The sequence below is a fragment of the Oryza glaberrima genome, chromosome 10 (assembly GCF_000147395.1).
Source record: "Oryza glaberrima chromosome 10, OglaRS2, whole genome shotgun sequence".
In the NCBI taxonomy this organism is placed as follows: Eukaryota; Viridiplantae; Streptophyta; class Magnoliopsida; order Poales; family Poaceae; genus Oryza; species Oryza glaberrima.
In genome coordinates, this window is record NC_068335.1 from 3,403,939 (window position 1) to 3,419,514 (window position 15,576).

The 15,576-nt window shown below is 44.8% G+C and overlaps 2 protein-coding genes across 2 annotated transcripts; both read right to left on the bottom strand.

The window, feature by feature from the left end:
• Positions 1–2,749: 2,749 nt before the first annotated feature.
• On the bottom strand, positions 2,750–5,919 carry LOC127753512 (vesicle-associated membrane protein 714). The gene is made up of 4 exons (XM_052278999.1): positions 5,430–5,919; positions 4,901–5,091; positions 4,644–4,807; positions 2,750–3,245 (listed from the first exon to the last, which is right to left on the bottom strand). Exons 1-4 carry the CDS (start codon positions 5,668–5,670, stop codon positions 3,155–3,157), a joined length of 687 nt encoding a protein of 228 aa, XP_052134959.1. The 5' UTR covers positions 5,671–5,919; the 3' UTR covers positions 2,750–3,154.
• A 5,135-nt stretch (positions 5,920–11,054) lies between these two features.
• On the bottom strand, positions 11,055–12,557 carry LOC127753005 (putative cyclin-dependent kinase F-2). The gene has a single exon (XM_052278457.1). It carries the CDS (start codon positions 12,454–12,456, stop codon positions 11,464–11,466), a length of 993 nt encoding a protein of 330 aa, XP_052134417.1. The 5' UTR covers positions 12,457–12,557; the 3' UTR covers positions 11,055–11,463.
• Between the last annotated feature and the right edge of the window lie 3,019 nt (positions 12,558–15,576).

Sequence of the window (15,576 nt, forward strand, 5' to 3'; positions counted from 1 at the left end):
AAATGCTTCTGTCTAGATAATGAAATACTTCTGTCTAGTACCCAACCAAGAAAACAAGATGTTCTACAAAGGCAAGATGGGCAGTAGGGACTAGGGAGTGATCTTTTATGACTTTGTCGCCTGTCATGATCTATTTGTCCAAGCTGAAACTAATTACAAAGAAACCACCCTTACTTCAAACTCATATATTTGTTTCTCCATTGTTGCTGCACTTTTACGTATCAGGATGCTGCAAACAGAAAAGCAGTAGTATCAGGATGATGTTATAAGAACGCAATAGAATCAGAGTCATCCACTTCAGTTTGTTTTGAGTCCTGCTTCATGGATGCTTTTGTTTGTTTAATCTCAGGAAAAGTGACATCCAAAATAAGGGAAACCGTTGTGCAAAAAGACACATTGTGAATTGTGATCACTGCTGTTGGAGTATTTTGGTTGTTTCAGACAATAGACTTCATCTGTCAGAATCAGAGTTTTGATAGAAAAAGAAGAAGAAAGCAGAGTACTCTGCATGCACTAATATAGGCATTTGACTAGCGTAATCTTGTTGCTTTGGTGTACTACCTGAAGGCATATTCATATTATAAGACTGAACAACATCGGCTTCTTCAGACGACATGGAGCGATGTATTCTGAAAAGGAACAGGAACTTCCATCTTGATTCTTGAATGTAATAACTGTAGTTCATCCAATTAGTATCATGATCTGGCAGCTTGGAATGCATCGTCAAGTATTAGGTGACTGCATTTGATCTCAATCCCATGGTCACAGGCTCACAACCCACAGGATCCTGCCCACCACCTATTCTGTCTGTCAGTCTAACTTAGCAATACTGGTAGTCTTGTCTTAGGAGTGATCATTGCATTAGGCCATTAGCACATTGGAACTGCAGTCATTGTAATCTTATACTTCAGATTATCCATCGCAAGCATATTTATATAATCCAATTCATGTTCAGAAGATTTTGTAGAAAGCCATTCAAATCCATCTTTGTTTCAGAAATTATCAGCTAATTGAGTCCTGCAGCATGATTGCTTCTTTGTTAATTTTCAGAAAAAGAGACTTGGCTTGTAGTTTGTGAATTCTAAGCGTATACCAGGAAAAGGTAAAACAGAGCGATGATGTGAAAAAAGAAAAGGGAATAGGAAAAAAAAACAGAATCTATGCCAATGGAATATTTAGTTTGTTTCAGAAATAGACTTATTTTACGGAATCTAAGTTTTCGTCTAAAAATAGAGTAAAACGCTTCTAGACTTTCATTTATCCTATGTGCAGCTTTTGGTTAACAAGAGAGAGAGAGAGAGAGAGAGCGAAAGAGAATGTTAGTTTTTTTTTTTGGACTTTGGGACCGAGTTTAGTTCGAAAATTTTTTTTCAAACTTCCAACTTTTCCATTACATCAAAACTTTCCTACATACACAAACTTCCAACTTTTTCGTCACATCGTTCCAATTTCAACCAAACTTCCAATTTTGGCGTGAACTAAACACACCTGGTTTTCCTCAACTGCCAGCTCTTGCTTTGAGTACAGTACTCCTAAATACTTCTGTCTTTTTCGATAATGAAATACTTCTGTCTAGTACCCAACCAAGAAAACAAGATGTTCTACAAAGGCAAGATGGGCAGTAGGGACTAGGTAGTGATCTTTTATGGCTTTGTCGCCTGTCAAGATCTATTTGTCCAAGCTGAAACTAATTACAAAGAAACCACCCTTACTTCAAACTCATATATTTGTTTCTCCAGTGTTGCTGCACTTTTACGCATCAGGATGCTGCAAACAGAAAAGCAGTAGTATCAGGATGATGTTATAAGAACGCAATAGAATGAGAGTCATCCACCGCGGCATTAGCAGATTTACTTACTAGTAACTTTGTAATATTGGTAGTCTTGTCTTAAGATTGATGATTGCATTAGGACATCGGCATTGCAATCAATGTAATTCTGTTCTTCTGATTGTTCATAAGAAGCATATATATGAAATCTTATTCATGTTCAGACAAATTTGTGTAAGTCAATTCAAGGCCAACATCATTAGCTTCTTCAGATATTTAAGATTGATCCGAGAGACAAATCCCGCTCATGCTGCCTCTGCTTAATTAATTAATTAATTAATTAACAATCTCTTCTGCTGCTTCCTTAATTTACCTACTGCTGCTACTATTGATCGATCGATCTATATCTATCTTGTTGGCAATCTATCCCTCTATCTATGTAGGTATATATACATATTACTCTATTTGCAGAGGAGTTGTAGTTGTTTGGGTCATCAAATCATACTACTAACTGTTTAATAATCAACTCTTATCATTGACCTGAGACCGTTGCTGGGTGTATATGTAAGGACTAAATGATGAGTTCCAATCCATACTTGTATATATGTGAGTGAAGAAAAGACGTTCTTTCTAACTGCTCGCTCGCTCTGCCATCTGCAATCCATCATGCTGCACCATTTTCATTTTGCTTTCTACCTGATCGATCAATGTAATGTATTACCAACTCCCTGCATTAACAATAGACTCCTCCGACATTACCCTAAATGTCCTCCCAAATTTCAGCTCTGTATTGTATTACTTCAGCATTCTGAAACTATCAGAGATTCAGAGTGACGGCACTCCAACCCACTACATGAACATCCATCACGCCAGCTGATCCCCGGGAGCTACAAATCATTTCATCACACTCCATGTAGTAATTCAACACTTCATTTTGGGCAGAATTTCCCTGCTTCCAAAAATTTATTTATCAGGATAACATTACTCATAAACCATATTCATATATTCTCTTGAGAATATTACATGCCATTCGCTTTAGTTAAGGAAAGGGCATACCACAGCACTCATATCATCAGGCAAAACATCCAATTCATGTGCAAGCACAACGGTACAGAAAAGTCTTAGCCAACACCTCCTTGTTCAGTTCAGGTGCCAGAAACAACCAACGACATACTACTGTACATATAGATCCCATTTTGTACAAACCGTTCCATATTAACTTGAAGGAGCACAACCCTCCTGATAATGAAAACTCAACACCAAATCATTTTCTCAAAACATCACTTGTAGCTTTGGGAGCTGAACAGATACGACACATGGCATTGATAGGCTTGCATTGTTGTTACATGGTGTGATGCTTCAATTGAGGTAAATCTGTAGAGCGGATCATGATCTACATGATGGAAGAGAAAGGCCTCCGCAGAAAGCAGCGATGATCAAGTAAAGTAGAAGTACTATGACAGCTGTCAACACAGCACTGCAACAACGCAAGACAAAATATGTCAGATGCTGTCAAAAATGTTATTACTACTGTAGATCTTAGAGTCATCATAATAAAGAAAGGAGTAAAATACACCAATAGTATCACAACTTGCGATGTGGGTGTAGTTTAGTCATCCATCTTGCAAATTGCTCAAATAAGTCACTCATCTTGCTTCGATAGTGCAAATCTTATCAAATACATTGTTACATGGATTGTTTTCAAATTGAATGTTCTATTGATCTAACATCATGCCTTCTTTTTTTTTTTGCCTTGTGGGCAGGGCAAGCATAACAATTACAAATTAATACTCATATTTTTCATGCATATGCTATACTACTCCAACTTTCAGTGAACACGGCGTATTGTGCTTAATCATTAACAAATTTTATCTTTAATTGGATTTTCTTATTGGTAGTATTGCACGTTGGCTTATTTATGGATCGTGTGACCATGTTTGCAAAACAAAGTAACATAGCACATAACTTCATTGCAAACAACCCACAAGACACATGTTTTATATAATTTGCACCCCTAGAACAAGATGAGTGACTTGTTTGAGCATTTTACAAGATGGGTGACTAAATTGCACCCACCTTGCAAGTTGCGGTACTAGCGATGCATTTTACTCTAAAGAAAGGGTTGGATCTTATACATGTAATGTATGGCAATCAGCAACCAAACACACAGTTTTCTAGATCCTTAAAAAAAACTAGTAGTATTTCGTTATGCCTGCTATTAATCACCAATTCTTTCAAACCCCAGCAAAAACAGAATAGCAATAGCCCATTGTTCTCAAACTCAATGATATACCAGCTTATTCCATTCAACAAGGGTCACTGAGTGATATACAGTTATACACTTATCCAACATGTTTATTCGATAATAATGACCAACCGAAGGCACATGATTACATAATTTTGGACTAGCAAAGATATTGCAGCTTCAGACTAGCAAAGATATTGCAGCTTCATCATTGTGCAGAGTGTGCTCATTTAAACATGCACTCCTGAATTCTTAGGAGATACTATCGCGCAAAATGGTATTTCCACTGATGAATAAAGCTCTTTAGACTTGGCCTCAGAAAAGGAAATTGCAGCTTTGTTGGCTCTAAACTTATGTGTGTATACATTCATTCAGGCTGAATTCAGGATTTGGTAAACTATAACTGGCAGGAAAAAAAGGGAATAACAAATGTCCATGGCTAAGGACCAATCTCGAAGGGCCTTATAACATCAATCAGGACTTGTCATTAGGGAGCAACTTGTAACAAAGGAACTTGAGTGCAGGACTGACCATTAGTTAATGGGTACTGTCAGTGAGTGGTAAAGAAGAGAAGAGATAGATAGTACAGTAGTAAGCAAGAAAGAAAGAAAGAAAGAAAGGGTGACTTACAGAAGCTTGGCATTTTTCATCCAAAGAGCTCTCCTGAGCCTCCTGGATTGCTTGCGGAAGTGGAAAGCACTGTCTTGCATGGTGGAGGTCTTGTCGACGAGTAGCGAGATGCGCTCACCTCTGTCGAGAATCTTCTCAATGTTGTCAACCATGACGGTATGTATCTGCACAATGCAAGTTGGAAGAATGAGCATTTGGTTGTAGAGCAAAAATGAAAGGAAATTGTGTGGAAGGCAATAAATAAATAGGATACTTGCCTCACTGACTTCCCCACGGAGACGGTTGAGTGTGTCGGCGCTGGGGTTGCTGGAGAAGTACTCCATTTGCTGATGGAGGACCCTAGAGAACTCATCGTTCATGGCATAGGCGAGCGCATTATGGGCGATTCTGCCATAGTTCTTGATGAACCTCATTTGGATGTCCTCGAGGTAAAGAAAGGGAATTCGTCCTGTAATTAATTATACAACAAGTAATGCTCTATCATACCAGTATGTCTGGATTTCGCTCGCTCACTACTAATAGAGTAGTTACAGTAAAATAGTTGTAGTATGAAAGAAATGGATGGAAATTGACTAGTACAATACAGAGTAGAGTTTACAAAGGAACATGAATGAATGAAGTACATGCAAAAATGCCTAAATTAGCTAACGAAGCAACACAGATTACCATCTTGAATGAATGAAGAACATGCTAAGAAGATGAATGAACGAATCCATCCAATCCAATCCATAGATCATATAGATTAGTAGAGTAATACTAGTACTAGTAAGTAAAGAGAGTATGTACTTCCGAAGGTGTCGTTGGCCATGCAGAGGAAGGTGAGCCCATCGGCGGCGGCGGCGGGGGGGGGAGGGGCGCGGAGGACGTGGAAGATGTAGCGGTCCTGCGCGAAGCAGAGGCGCGACTCGGCGTCGGGCGGAAGCTTCTCGAGGATGCGGCGGGCGACGGCGCCGGCGTTCCCGGAGACGGCAGAGAACTCGGCGAGAACCACGGTGCCACGCGCCACCACCGCGTAAACGATCGCCATGGATTCTAGATCCAACAACTTGGGCTTGGATAGTTGAATTGATCTGATTGATTTGGGGTTGGGGAGGGTTGGGCGGCGAGCTCGGCGGCCGGCGCGGGATGCGAGCTTGGCGGCGGCGGCGAGCCCGGAGGCTGGAGGGTTCCGCCGCCCCGACGAGGTCGTCCTTGTCACCGGCAAGCGAGGAGACGGGGCGGCGACCGGCGAGCAACGAGATTCGATGGATGGATTAGGGGGGGTTTGGATCGAGATTTCTCAGAATTTGCCACTTCATGATATGCCATCCAATTCGTACTATTTTCAGAATATGCCACCGGGATACCAATTTTCTTCATTATGTGCCACTCCATCCACTGACGTCACTCCTCATCCTCGTATGTCCGTCTGCCGCCCCCGTCCATCCGCCGCCCCCGTCCATCCGCCGACGCCGCCGCTCGAGTCCCCGTCAATCCACCGCCAGTCGTGTTAGCCGCGTCGTCCATCCGTCCGTCGGCGTTGCCACGTTCCTGTCCATCCACCGGCGCCGCCGCTCGCGTCCCCGTCCATCCGCCGGCGCTGCCACCGCGTCCTCGTCAATCCGCCGCCGGTCATGTCAGCCGCGTCGTCCATCCATCCGTCGGCGCCGCCGGTCATGTCAGACGCGTCGTCCGTCCATCCGCCGCCGCAGCAACAACCTGCTCAAGGTTGTGGTGGTCGAGGAGCTTGCGGCGGAGGTCGTAATCGAGCGAGTCGAGGAGGCCGACCCAGCCATCTTCCTCGTGGATTTGGCGAAGAGCTGCCGAGTCCGACTGTCGCCGTCGGTGGCACCGGTGGACGGGGACACGGGCTGTGTCGGAGGATGGATGGCGGGACGGGACCAGCGCCAGCGAACGGACACGGGGGAGGGGAGGGGTGCCGGTGGACGAACGGTGTCACGGCGGCGACGGTGGATGGATGGGGACGCAGCGGCGTCGGCATCGGCGGATGGAAGGGAATGTGGGCGGCGACAGATGGACGAACGACGACGAGGACTGACGTCGGACGGAGTGGCGCAAAAAATTCACATCCAGTGGCATATTCTGAAAGTAGTGCGAATTGGATGGCAAATTCTGAAAATTCAAACGGATCGGATCGGCTCCTCTAACCTTGCAAGCTAACGGCAGACAAGCACGCTACAGTGCTGTAGCGTACTGTAGCGATTAATCTCGTTCGTTCGCTGTAGATCGGACGGCTGAGAATGGATCGAAGTTAGTGTAATATGCTTATATGACTTCACTGTGTATATCTATGCTATATATATATATATGAAACTAACTTCACTGTGAGAATGGATTAAGTTGTTTTTTCTTCTATGTATCATTACTTAAGATGAAAGTGTGGGACTATACTTATCCTGGAACTAGTCTTATATGAGTATGAGTTGGAAACACATCAGGTCGTCACATTTGGACTAGTACTTATCCTGAATGTGTAACACATTTGATCGCCACCTTTGTGTGGTTTGACAGGCTCATCTCAGGATGAAGTTGACTAGCATGCTAAAGTCCCAACAATGTCTCATGTTCATTGAAGTCAGAGGATCTTGATCCGTTTGGATCGGGGTTTTTAACTATTTGCCACTCTTACGGATTGGCACTATCTAGATACCACTCTTCCCCCTTTTTTTACCCAAACACTAGATTTTATCCCTAATTAGAGAGCCATGTCAGCATGAAGGATTTGAAATGACATTTTTGTTCATGGGTCAATGTAGTATTCACTCCATCCAAAATATAGTAACCTATAACCGGATGGGATGTATCCTAATACTACGAATCTGGACTGGGATACATCGGTCCTAGGTTGCAAAATTTAGGGACGGAGAGAGTATTCTTTCTTGTTGTTCGAAGCCAAAAACTTGTCGCTGCCACTCCTGCCCGCTAGTGTCGCCGCCCCTCCCACTTGCTCATGCCGCCTCCGCCGCCCTTCCTGCCCAATGGTGCCTCTGATCCAGCCTACTCACGTTGTCGCCCCCAATGGCTGCAACTGGCGGGAAACCCTAACCCTAGCGCCGGCCGGCCATCACTTGGTGGCGGCTGTGGCAGTGATGAAGCCAATTGTTTGCCCCCTCTGGTGAGTTGTCTTTTCACTTGATGAACTCTTTTTTGTTACTTTTGTTTATTGTTGGAATTAGATCTGTTCTGACTTCAAAATTGTTGTAAGTTTTGGTTATGTCAGGATTGATCCTGGCAATGCATTTAGAATTGTTGTTAAGGGTGCTAAGTACGTAGCAAACCTAGAGTATGGGATGTTAGAGATGGCAGAACAAAGGTTTGATTTGTGGGTTGATAGATGCAAGGGCTATTCTCTTGCCAATTCGCGTGATGATATGGCAAGCAAGATAATTTGGGGGTGAGCCAACAAATTGCAGTATGGGGCTTGGATAATGCACTGGTGGTGGATGGAAGATGGAAACTGACAAAGACCTTGAACATATGATGAAGTCCATGTGAGATATGAATATGCTAGAAATTGGTATTGAAGTGGTTGATAAAGAGGGTTATGGTTCTATTCAGAGTGTTGTAGTAAACAAATCTAATGCACGTTGTGGGTCAAGTCTGGTTGTTGCCACTAAAATGGTAAATGCAGATCCATTTCTTGTTTGTCCACCTGATCATGCTGGAAATTTAGAACATGCAGCAGAAGAGCCTCGTTTCCTGTGATAGGCCAGAGCAAGATGGTGATGCCTATGTTTTGGTGGATGAGTGTAACACCTTGAAAATTTGAGTAAATAAAATTCGGAAACCAAAAATTCCTCCAGAAATTTTTTTGCGAAAACTTGCATCATGCTGGCTCTCTTTGGTTTTACACTTTTTTATGCCGTACCAAAATCTCTATATTTGGGGTGAACCCTAAATAAGTTAACCAATTAATTATCTCCCCCAAACTTGTTGATAAAAGTATTTATAAATCTCAAAAGGTTTTCCTTTTCTACCCTGGGAGAAAAACCCATTTTTCTTAAAGTCTAGCCGAACTCCCTTCTAACCCTAGCTCGGCTCAGTCTTGGGAGCCCGCTTGAAAGTCTACTTTCTGCCTTTCTCTGTTTGCTTTCTGGACCGCCCAAGCCCACCTCCTCTCTTCTCCGGCCCAGCCCAACTCGGTCAGCCGAGCCGAGCCGAGCCAACCGGCGGCCCGGCTCGATCCCCTCCGCACCCTCGCGACGCCGCCGCCGCCGCTGCGGAGAGGCCGCGGGCGCCACGGCGCTCCTGTCGCCCCAGCGACCGCGAGCGGTCGGGTCGGCTGCTACCTCGTGCGGACGGACGCACGCCGGTATAAAAGGTATAAACAGCCAACTGTTTGCCAGCACCCTGCATCAAATCAAAGAAAGCCTGCAGTTGTGGGTTCATCGTCTCAAGCCCAATCTTCGCGTGCATACCAACACTTGGGCGGACAAGCTTAGCTAAGATACTGTGAAGTGTTTTCACTTCCGTTTACTATTCAGCTCCTCAGCTCCTCTTTTGTCAGTTCTAAGTTTTTTTAAAAAAGTTTTTCATGTTTTAAATTTCTTGTTTTAATTCCCGCTCTTTTCACCTTTTGCAATTATTGCCCCTTCTTTTTCCTTCTTTTATCTTGATTCTCCTTTCCTGAATGTACTCTTCTTTGCCATTTCTTGGCTTTGTCACTCTTTGACCACCATTAATACAATGGTTATAAGGTAGAGTCACTCTACCATTTGCATCAAAAAAAAAAAACAAATTGTTATTCGTATTCTTCAGGAAGAAGTGGTTAGTGCCTCCACAGTACACCTCACCACTTTCAGAATCGGCGTGGGAGTGAACGCTAGATTTTTTTTTTCCTTCAGATTTTATGTTTTTTACAGCATTATGTTTTTCGGGATATTATTTTGCAACATATTGCCCGACCACAAAAATATTTAGAAGGATCCCCATTTTTGTTAAGCACTGCAGGGTTGTGTGATATTCCTGATAAATCGACAGGTTATATGTATTTGTTTATTAGTCACTGCATGTGTTTGGCTTATACTGGAAATGACTGCACTGCAATGTTCTCGTAAGCGATGATCAGGTTGGTCACAAATTTCAAAAACTTCAGTGATCATTGCGACTGATTGGTTTATCAGAAATATCAAACTGGGTATAGAGATGTTTCTTGGACAAGCTTTTTTTTTATTTAAAATCAGCACCAGACATTGCTCTGTGCTTTCTGCAGTTATATAGTATGCAGGAAGTATCATTATATAAAAAACATGGTGGAAGTATGAAGAGAAAAAAAAGATGGACTTGAATTGCTTCACCAAAATTTCCTGAACATGAATAAGATTACATGAATATGCTTACAATGAATAATCTGAAGAATAAGATTACACTGGTTGCAGTGCCAATGTGCTAATGGCTTAATGCAATATTGATAAATTACAAATTGACAGACAGACCAGGTGGCGTGCAGGATCCTGTGGGCAGTGGCCATGCATACCAAGCTGCCAGACCAACATACCAAGGTGTATCTGTAGGCAAAAACTAAAAAAATAATTGGTTGAACTACACTTGTTATATTCAAGATGGAAGTTCCTATTCCTTTTCATAATGCATCAGTCCATGTCATCTGAAGAAGTTGCTGGTGTTCAGTCCTAAAAAAAAAAGTTTTGTCCTGATATGGTTCTAGGTATTGCAAAATAGGGCATGAATCATTTAGGAATATTCTACTGCACTCCAGCAAGAACCGATAGTAGAGGAAATCCAAGTTGTCACTTACTGAGAGTGAGTCCAAACCAAAAACTATAACTTCCCCTCTTTTTTGTTAAACAAAAGCTCCAGGTATGATGAATGAAAGTGTACAGAGCCTCTTTACTCTATTTTTTCAGACAAAAATTCAGATTCCGACAAATGAATCTATTGTCTGAAACAATCTAAATACTCCTTTGGCATAGATGATTCCGACAAATGATCTGAAACAACCTAAATACTCCTTTGGCATAGATGACACGGTGTGTGCGCTTTGCAAAACTTTCTCTCTGGGATGCTTATATGTAAGAAAACATTAATCTCCTCTCTCCTTAATTGTCTCTCTCTCTTCTCTTTTTCCTTTTTTTTTTTTGAGATCACTCTGTTTTTCTTTTTCCTGGTATATGCTTACAGTCAACCACAGAATCCACAAACTACAAAACCAGTCCCTTTTCATGGGAAATTAACAAACAAGCAATCATGTTGCAGGGCTCAATTAGCTGATGATTTCTGAAACAAAGATGGCCTTGAATTGCTATCTGCAATTTTTTTTCTGAACATGAATTTGATTACACAATTATGCTTACAAAGTTACAATGAATAATAAGAAGAATAAGATTACACTGATTGCGGTGCCAATGCGCTAGTCGTAATGAAATAATCAGTCCTAAGACAAGACTACCAACATTGCTAAGTTACAGACTGACACTAAGGTGTACAGATGACTCTGTTTTTGTTATTCCCGGTATGTACTGAAGATACAACACATTCTACAAAACTATTCCCATTTCCTGAAGATTAACAAACAGGCACTCATGAAGGACTCACCAAGCTGAAAAAAGTCTGATAATTTTATTGAACAAATAGGGCCTTGAATTACTTTATACAAATTGAATAGGATTTACATAATTATGCTTACAGATGAATAATCAGAAGAATAAGACTACACTGATTGCAATGCCAATTTGCTAATGCAATCATCAGTCCTAAACAAGACTAGCAATCATCAGTTCTAATTTAAAGACAAGACTGCAGACTAACAGTTCTAAGTTACATGCAGACTGACAATCTGAAACTAACACTCTACACTGACAGACTAACCGAAGAGAGGCACGAAGCCAGGGAACTCTGCTTTCTTGGGCTCCTCGGCGAACCACCGGTGCTCCAGCGCCTCCGCCGCCGTCATCCTCTTCTCTGGATCGAACGCCAGCAGCCCGGACAGGACCTCGCGCGCCGCCGGCGACAGCTCCGGCAGGACATCATAGAAGAGCTCATTGAGCTGGTCACCCAGGTTGGCGGACAGGTCGGCGAGCAGCTCCTTCTCCGTCATGTCGCCTCCAAACAGCGGCGCGCCGGTGAGGAGCTCGCCCATGATGCACCCCAACGCCCACATGTCCACCGCGGGGCCGTAGCATCGGTTGCCGGCGAGATGCTCTGGCGAGGTGTACGGCAGCGTGCCGGGGCGGCACAGGTCGTACGGCTTCCCGGCGGGCTTCATCAGCGTGGCGGCCCCGAAGTCGCAGATCTTGAGCTCCCCGGAGAAGCTGACAAGGATGTTCTCCGGCTTGATGTCGCGATGGATGACGCGCGAGGCGTGCATCTTCTTGGCGGCGTCGACGAGCGGCCGCATCATGGCGCGGACGATGTCCTCCGGGCGGGCCCTGGGGAACTCATCCCGGAGGCTGCCTCCGACGAACTCGAGAACGAGGAAGAGGTCACCAGTCTTGGCGTCGGCGACGACGTCCTTGATCTGGACGATGTTGGGGTGGCCGCGGCAGGCGTGCTGGCAGGCGGCCTCCACCCTGAGCGCGTCGAAGTCGCGGGAGAAGCGGCCGCCCTCGTCCGTCCCGATGAGGCGCTTGAGCGCGACGACCTTGCCGGTGCGGCGATCCCGCGCCCTGAGCACCACGCCGAACGCGCCCTGGCCGACCACGTCGAGGCGCTCGTAGTCATCGGCGCTCCCGAAGTTGTATCGCCGCCGCTTCGGCCCGCTCGCCGGGGAGGATCCGCAGCAGGAGCGGGGCTCCGGATCGTCGGCCGCAACGCGCTTGCGGCTCGCCACCGCGGGCGCCATGGCTGGGGCCGGCATGATGGGAAGAGGCAGAGGAGAGCAGATGGGAGGAGAGGATTTGGGTGGCGCGTGCGAGAGAAGAGGAGAGGATTTGGAAAGGGAGCGTGGATGCCGGCGGAGAGGAGAGGAGGCCTCGCTGGATGACTCGATTTATAGGGCATCGGTCGATCGGACGGCTGGAAGGCGCTCTCCGACTTGGAAATGGGCTGCATCGGACGGTAATTAAGCGCACTCCGATTCCAACTTGGCGAGAGATCGGTGGAGTAGGCGTTAAGTTTACGCGGGCCAAGATTTCGAAATGGGAAATCTTTTCCACGCGCAAATTAGCACAAGCGCCTTGCCTCGTATGGTAAAAAATGAAAGTGGATATTTGATCCTATTCCAAAGTCTAACTGTCAATCTGATCTTATTTTTTCAAGTTTACTAACTTGAGACTGCTTGTTAAAATCAAAGTTGTTGTTTGACCCTATTTCCACTAAATCGTTAGAGTTTCACTTAGAAAAAGAAAAATAAATATTTATAAGCCAAACCAATCAAAATGCCCTTAAGTCCACTGCACCTATCTCCACACCATTTTTTTTCATCCACTCCCGAGGGACCCATTCATCTTAGGAGGAAGACGGTGGTCGAGACAAAGCGAGCGGTGGCATTGCACGTGGCTAGAGCGAAGGGAGCATAGGCGGAGGCGGCGGCGACGCATGGAGGTGCAGCGGCGGTAGAGCACGTCGAGATTGACGACGGTGGTGCGCGGCGAGAACGGAGGGAGCATAGGCAAAGGCAGCGGCGGCGCACAAAGGTGGTGATTGTGATAGCACATGTCGAATTGGGCGACGACGGTGCACGGAGGGAGCAGGGTCGGCGGTGGTGTGCGGCGGCCATAGTGCGCAGAGGCAACAGGGGTGACGACAGCGGCAGCACGCGACGAGATCAGCAATGGCGGTGCGCAAAGGTAGCAGGTGCAGCAGCAATGGCGGCCTACTGCGCAGCGAGCCAGGATAGTGGCGTAAGGAAATCGGGCCATCAAAAGGCACAATGACGGTGATGGCGTGACGGTGGCGATGACAGCGATAGTGTGGTAGGTGGGCTCCTGCATCGAGCTCGACATCCACCTCTGGCTCCCTCCGTCAAGATCTAGTCGGGTCCTCCTGGCGCGCAAGCGAGGCGGCAAGGTCAATGGGGTTGTGGGTGGTGGGCGAGCAAGGGGCAGGTTGGCAGCGACATTGGATTTTGCCCACCGAGCATCTCCATCTTGGAGCTCTGTATGTGTTTTTCTTCACTAACATTGGCTCTGTATTCTTCAATTTGTTTATACAGCAGGGTCAAATGAGCAAGTACAAAAAGGATAATTTGTCCTTAGTTAAAACCGTTATCTTGCCATTACGGAATAGGGTCAGCATTGAACTCCGATTTAAAAACGTGGGGTCAAATAAACAAAACTAAAAAAATAGTAACATATCAGTAGTTAGACTTCATACCAATATCAAATGAGCGATTGCCCCAAAATCAAATCCACCAACTGTTTCCTTCTGGTATAGAAGTATATTGCCACTCGATTTCTATAGATTTGTATTGCAATTTACTAGTGATGTTCTTTTTGCAGTAACTACTGAAACTACTTGATATTTTCTTTAAGGAAAAATGTGCGACAAGACATCGCGACTTCGTGGTTTTAGCTATAGGACACTGCACGAAGCAAACTTTAGGGGAAAACAATCTATAAAGAGATAATCCAAGAAATACCATTGACAAGCGTCCAAGTCATAGAAATGCCATCGACAAGTGTGAGTTCCAAGAAATGCCATCGTACAAACGATTTTATCCCAAAATGCCATCGCCATTAGGGTTCCGTTCATTTTGCACCGTTAAAAACACTGTTCATCCTGTAGAACTTAACGGCGCGGAATGGACGAATCCTAACGACGATGGCATTTTTGGGATAAAGTCTTTTGTACGATGGTATTTCTTGGAACTCACACTTGTAGATGGCATTTCTAGAATTTGAACGCTTATCAATGGCATTTTTTGGATTATCTCATCTATAAATATGGTAATTTGCATGTAGACACCGTGTCGATTATTTTAGTGTATTCGTGCTGACGTCATCAGAGGGGGCCCACTTTTGTACCAGCGTAAACAAAATGCTCCCATCACATCGTGTCCTCAAGTCGTGATGAGGTCATCACCAGAGGGGGAGGGAAAGCCAGCGGAGGGCTTGCTCGCTGTCACCGAGTTCTCCACACGCCGTCGGGGTCACCAAGGGACGTGTGCATTGCTACCTCCCTCTCACGACATAACCAAAAGATGCAGGGGTATTTTGGTTACGCCGGCTACAAAAGTGGTCCCCCTCTCACGACATCAGCATGAATACACTAAAAAAATCGGCACGGACGCGCGGTGTCCGCTAGCAAATTACAACGTTTATAGAGTGTTATTCCTTAAAACTCACTTTCGTGTGGTGTCCTATAACTAAAACCACGAAGTCGCGATATCACGTAGCAAAATTTGCCTTCCTTTAAAACTAAACATGTAAAATGACTACCAATTATATTTCAGTAAGTAGGAATAGAAATCCAACAGGTTATAGAGAAGAGATAAACAACTCGACGGGAAAAGTCTCGCCAAATATGCAGGCATGTGAACAAGGGCAACACACACAAAACCATCCACACCCACCAAACAACAAATGATGACAGAGCCTAAACACGGAGCATCATTACCTAGCTTGCTGCATAAGCAATACCGCAACTTGGACTTCGTGAAAACTGTGTCATCGTTGCCAAGCTTGTCACCTCTAGCGACACAACAACTCCGTCTTCATAGCAAAAGTGTGTTCGATGCCAAGTCCGTCACATAAGTGATCAAGTAGCTTCGACTATTCATCTGGACATCGGTCAAAGCCACCAAGATGCCACTACGTATGTACGGCTGGCACCAGCGCACCTAGAAGGAGACTGCAATATGTCATTGTTGCTTATCTTCGTCGCACCCAAACAACACGCAGCTCCAGTTGATTTGACGAGGACCTCCCGGGCAGCCGATGTGAAAAATCTGCCCTTCCAGCCCGGTATTCTCAATCTTATCTTATCCACTAATGGTTGCAGATCAACTTTTCTCAATTTTATGGTGTGAAGCGGTAAA

Coding starts and splice junctions, on each gene's coding strand:
- LOC127753512 (XM_052278999.1), bottom strand. CDS start 5,670: ATGGCGATCGTTTACGCGGTGGTGGCGCGTGGCACCGTGGTTCTCGCC. Junction 5,092..5,429: donor GGCCAACGACACCTTCGGAA/GTACATACTCTC, acceptor AATTAATTACAG/GACGAATTCCCTTTCTTTAC. Junction 3,246..4,643: donor ATGAAAAATGCCAAGCTTCT/GTAAGTCACCCT, acceptor GCGTTGTTGCAG/TGCTGTGTTGACAGCTGTCA.
- LOC127753005 (XM_052278457.1), bottom strand. CDS start 12,456: ATGCCGGCCCCAGCCATGGCGCCCGCGGTGGCGAGCCGCAAGCGCGTT.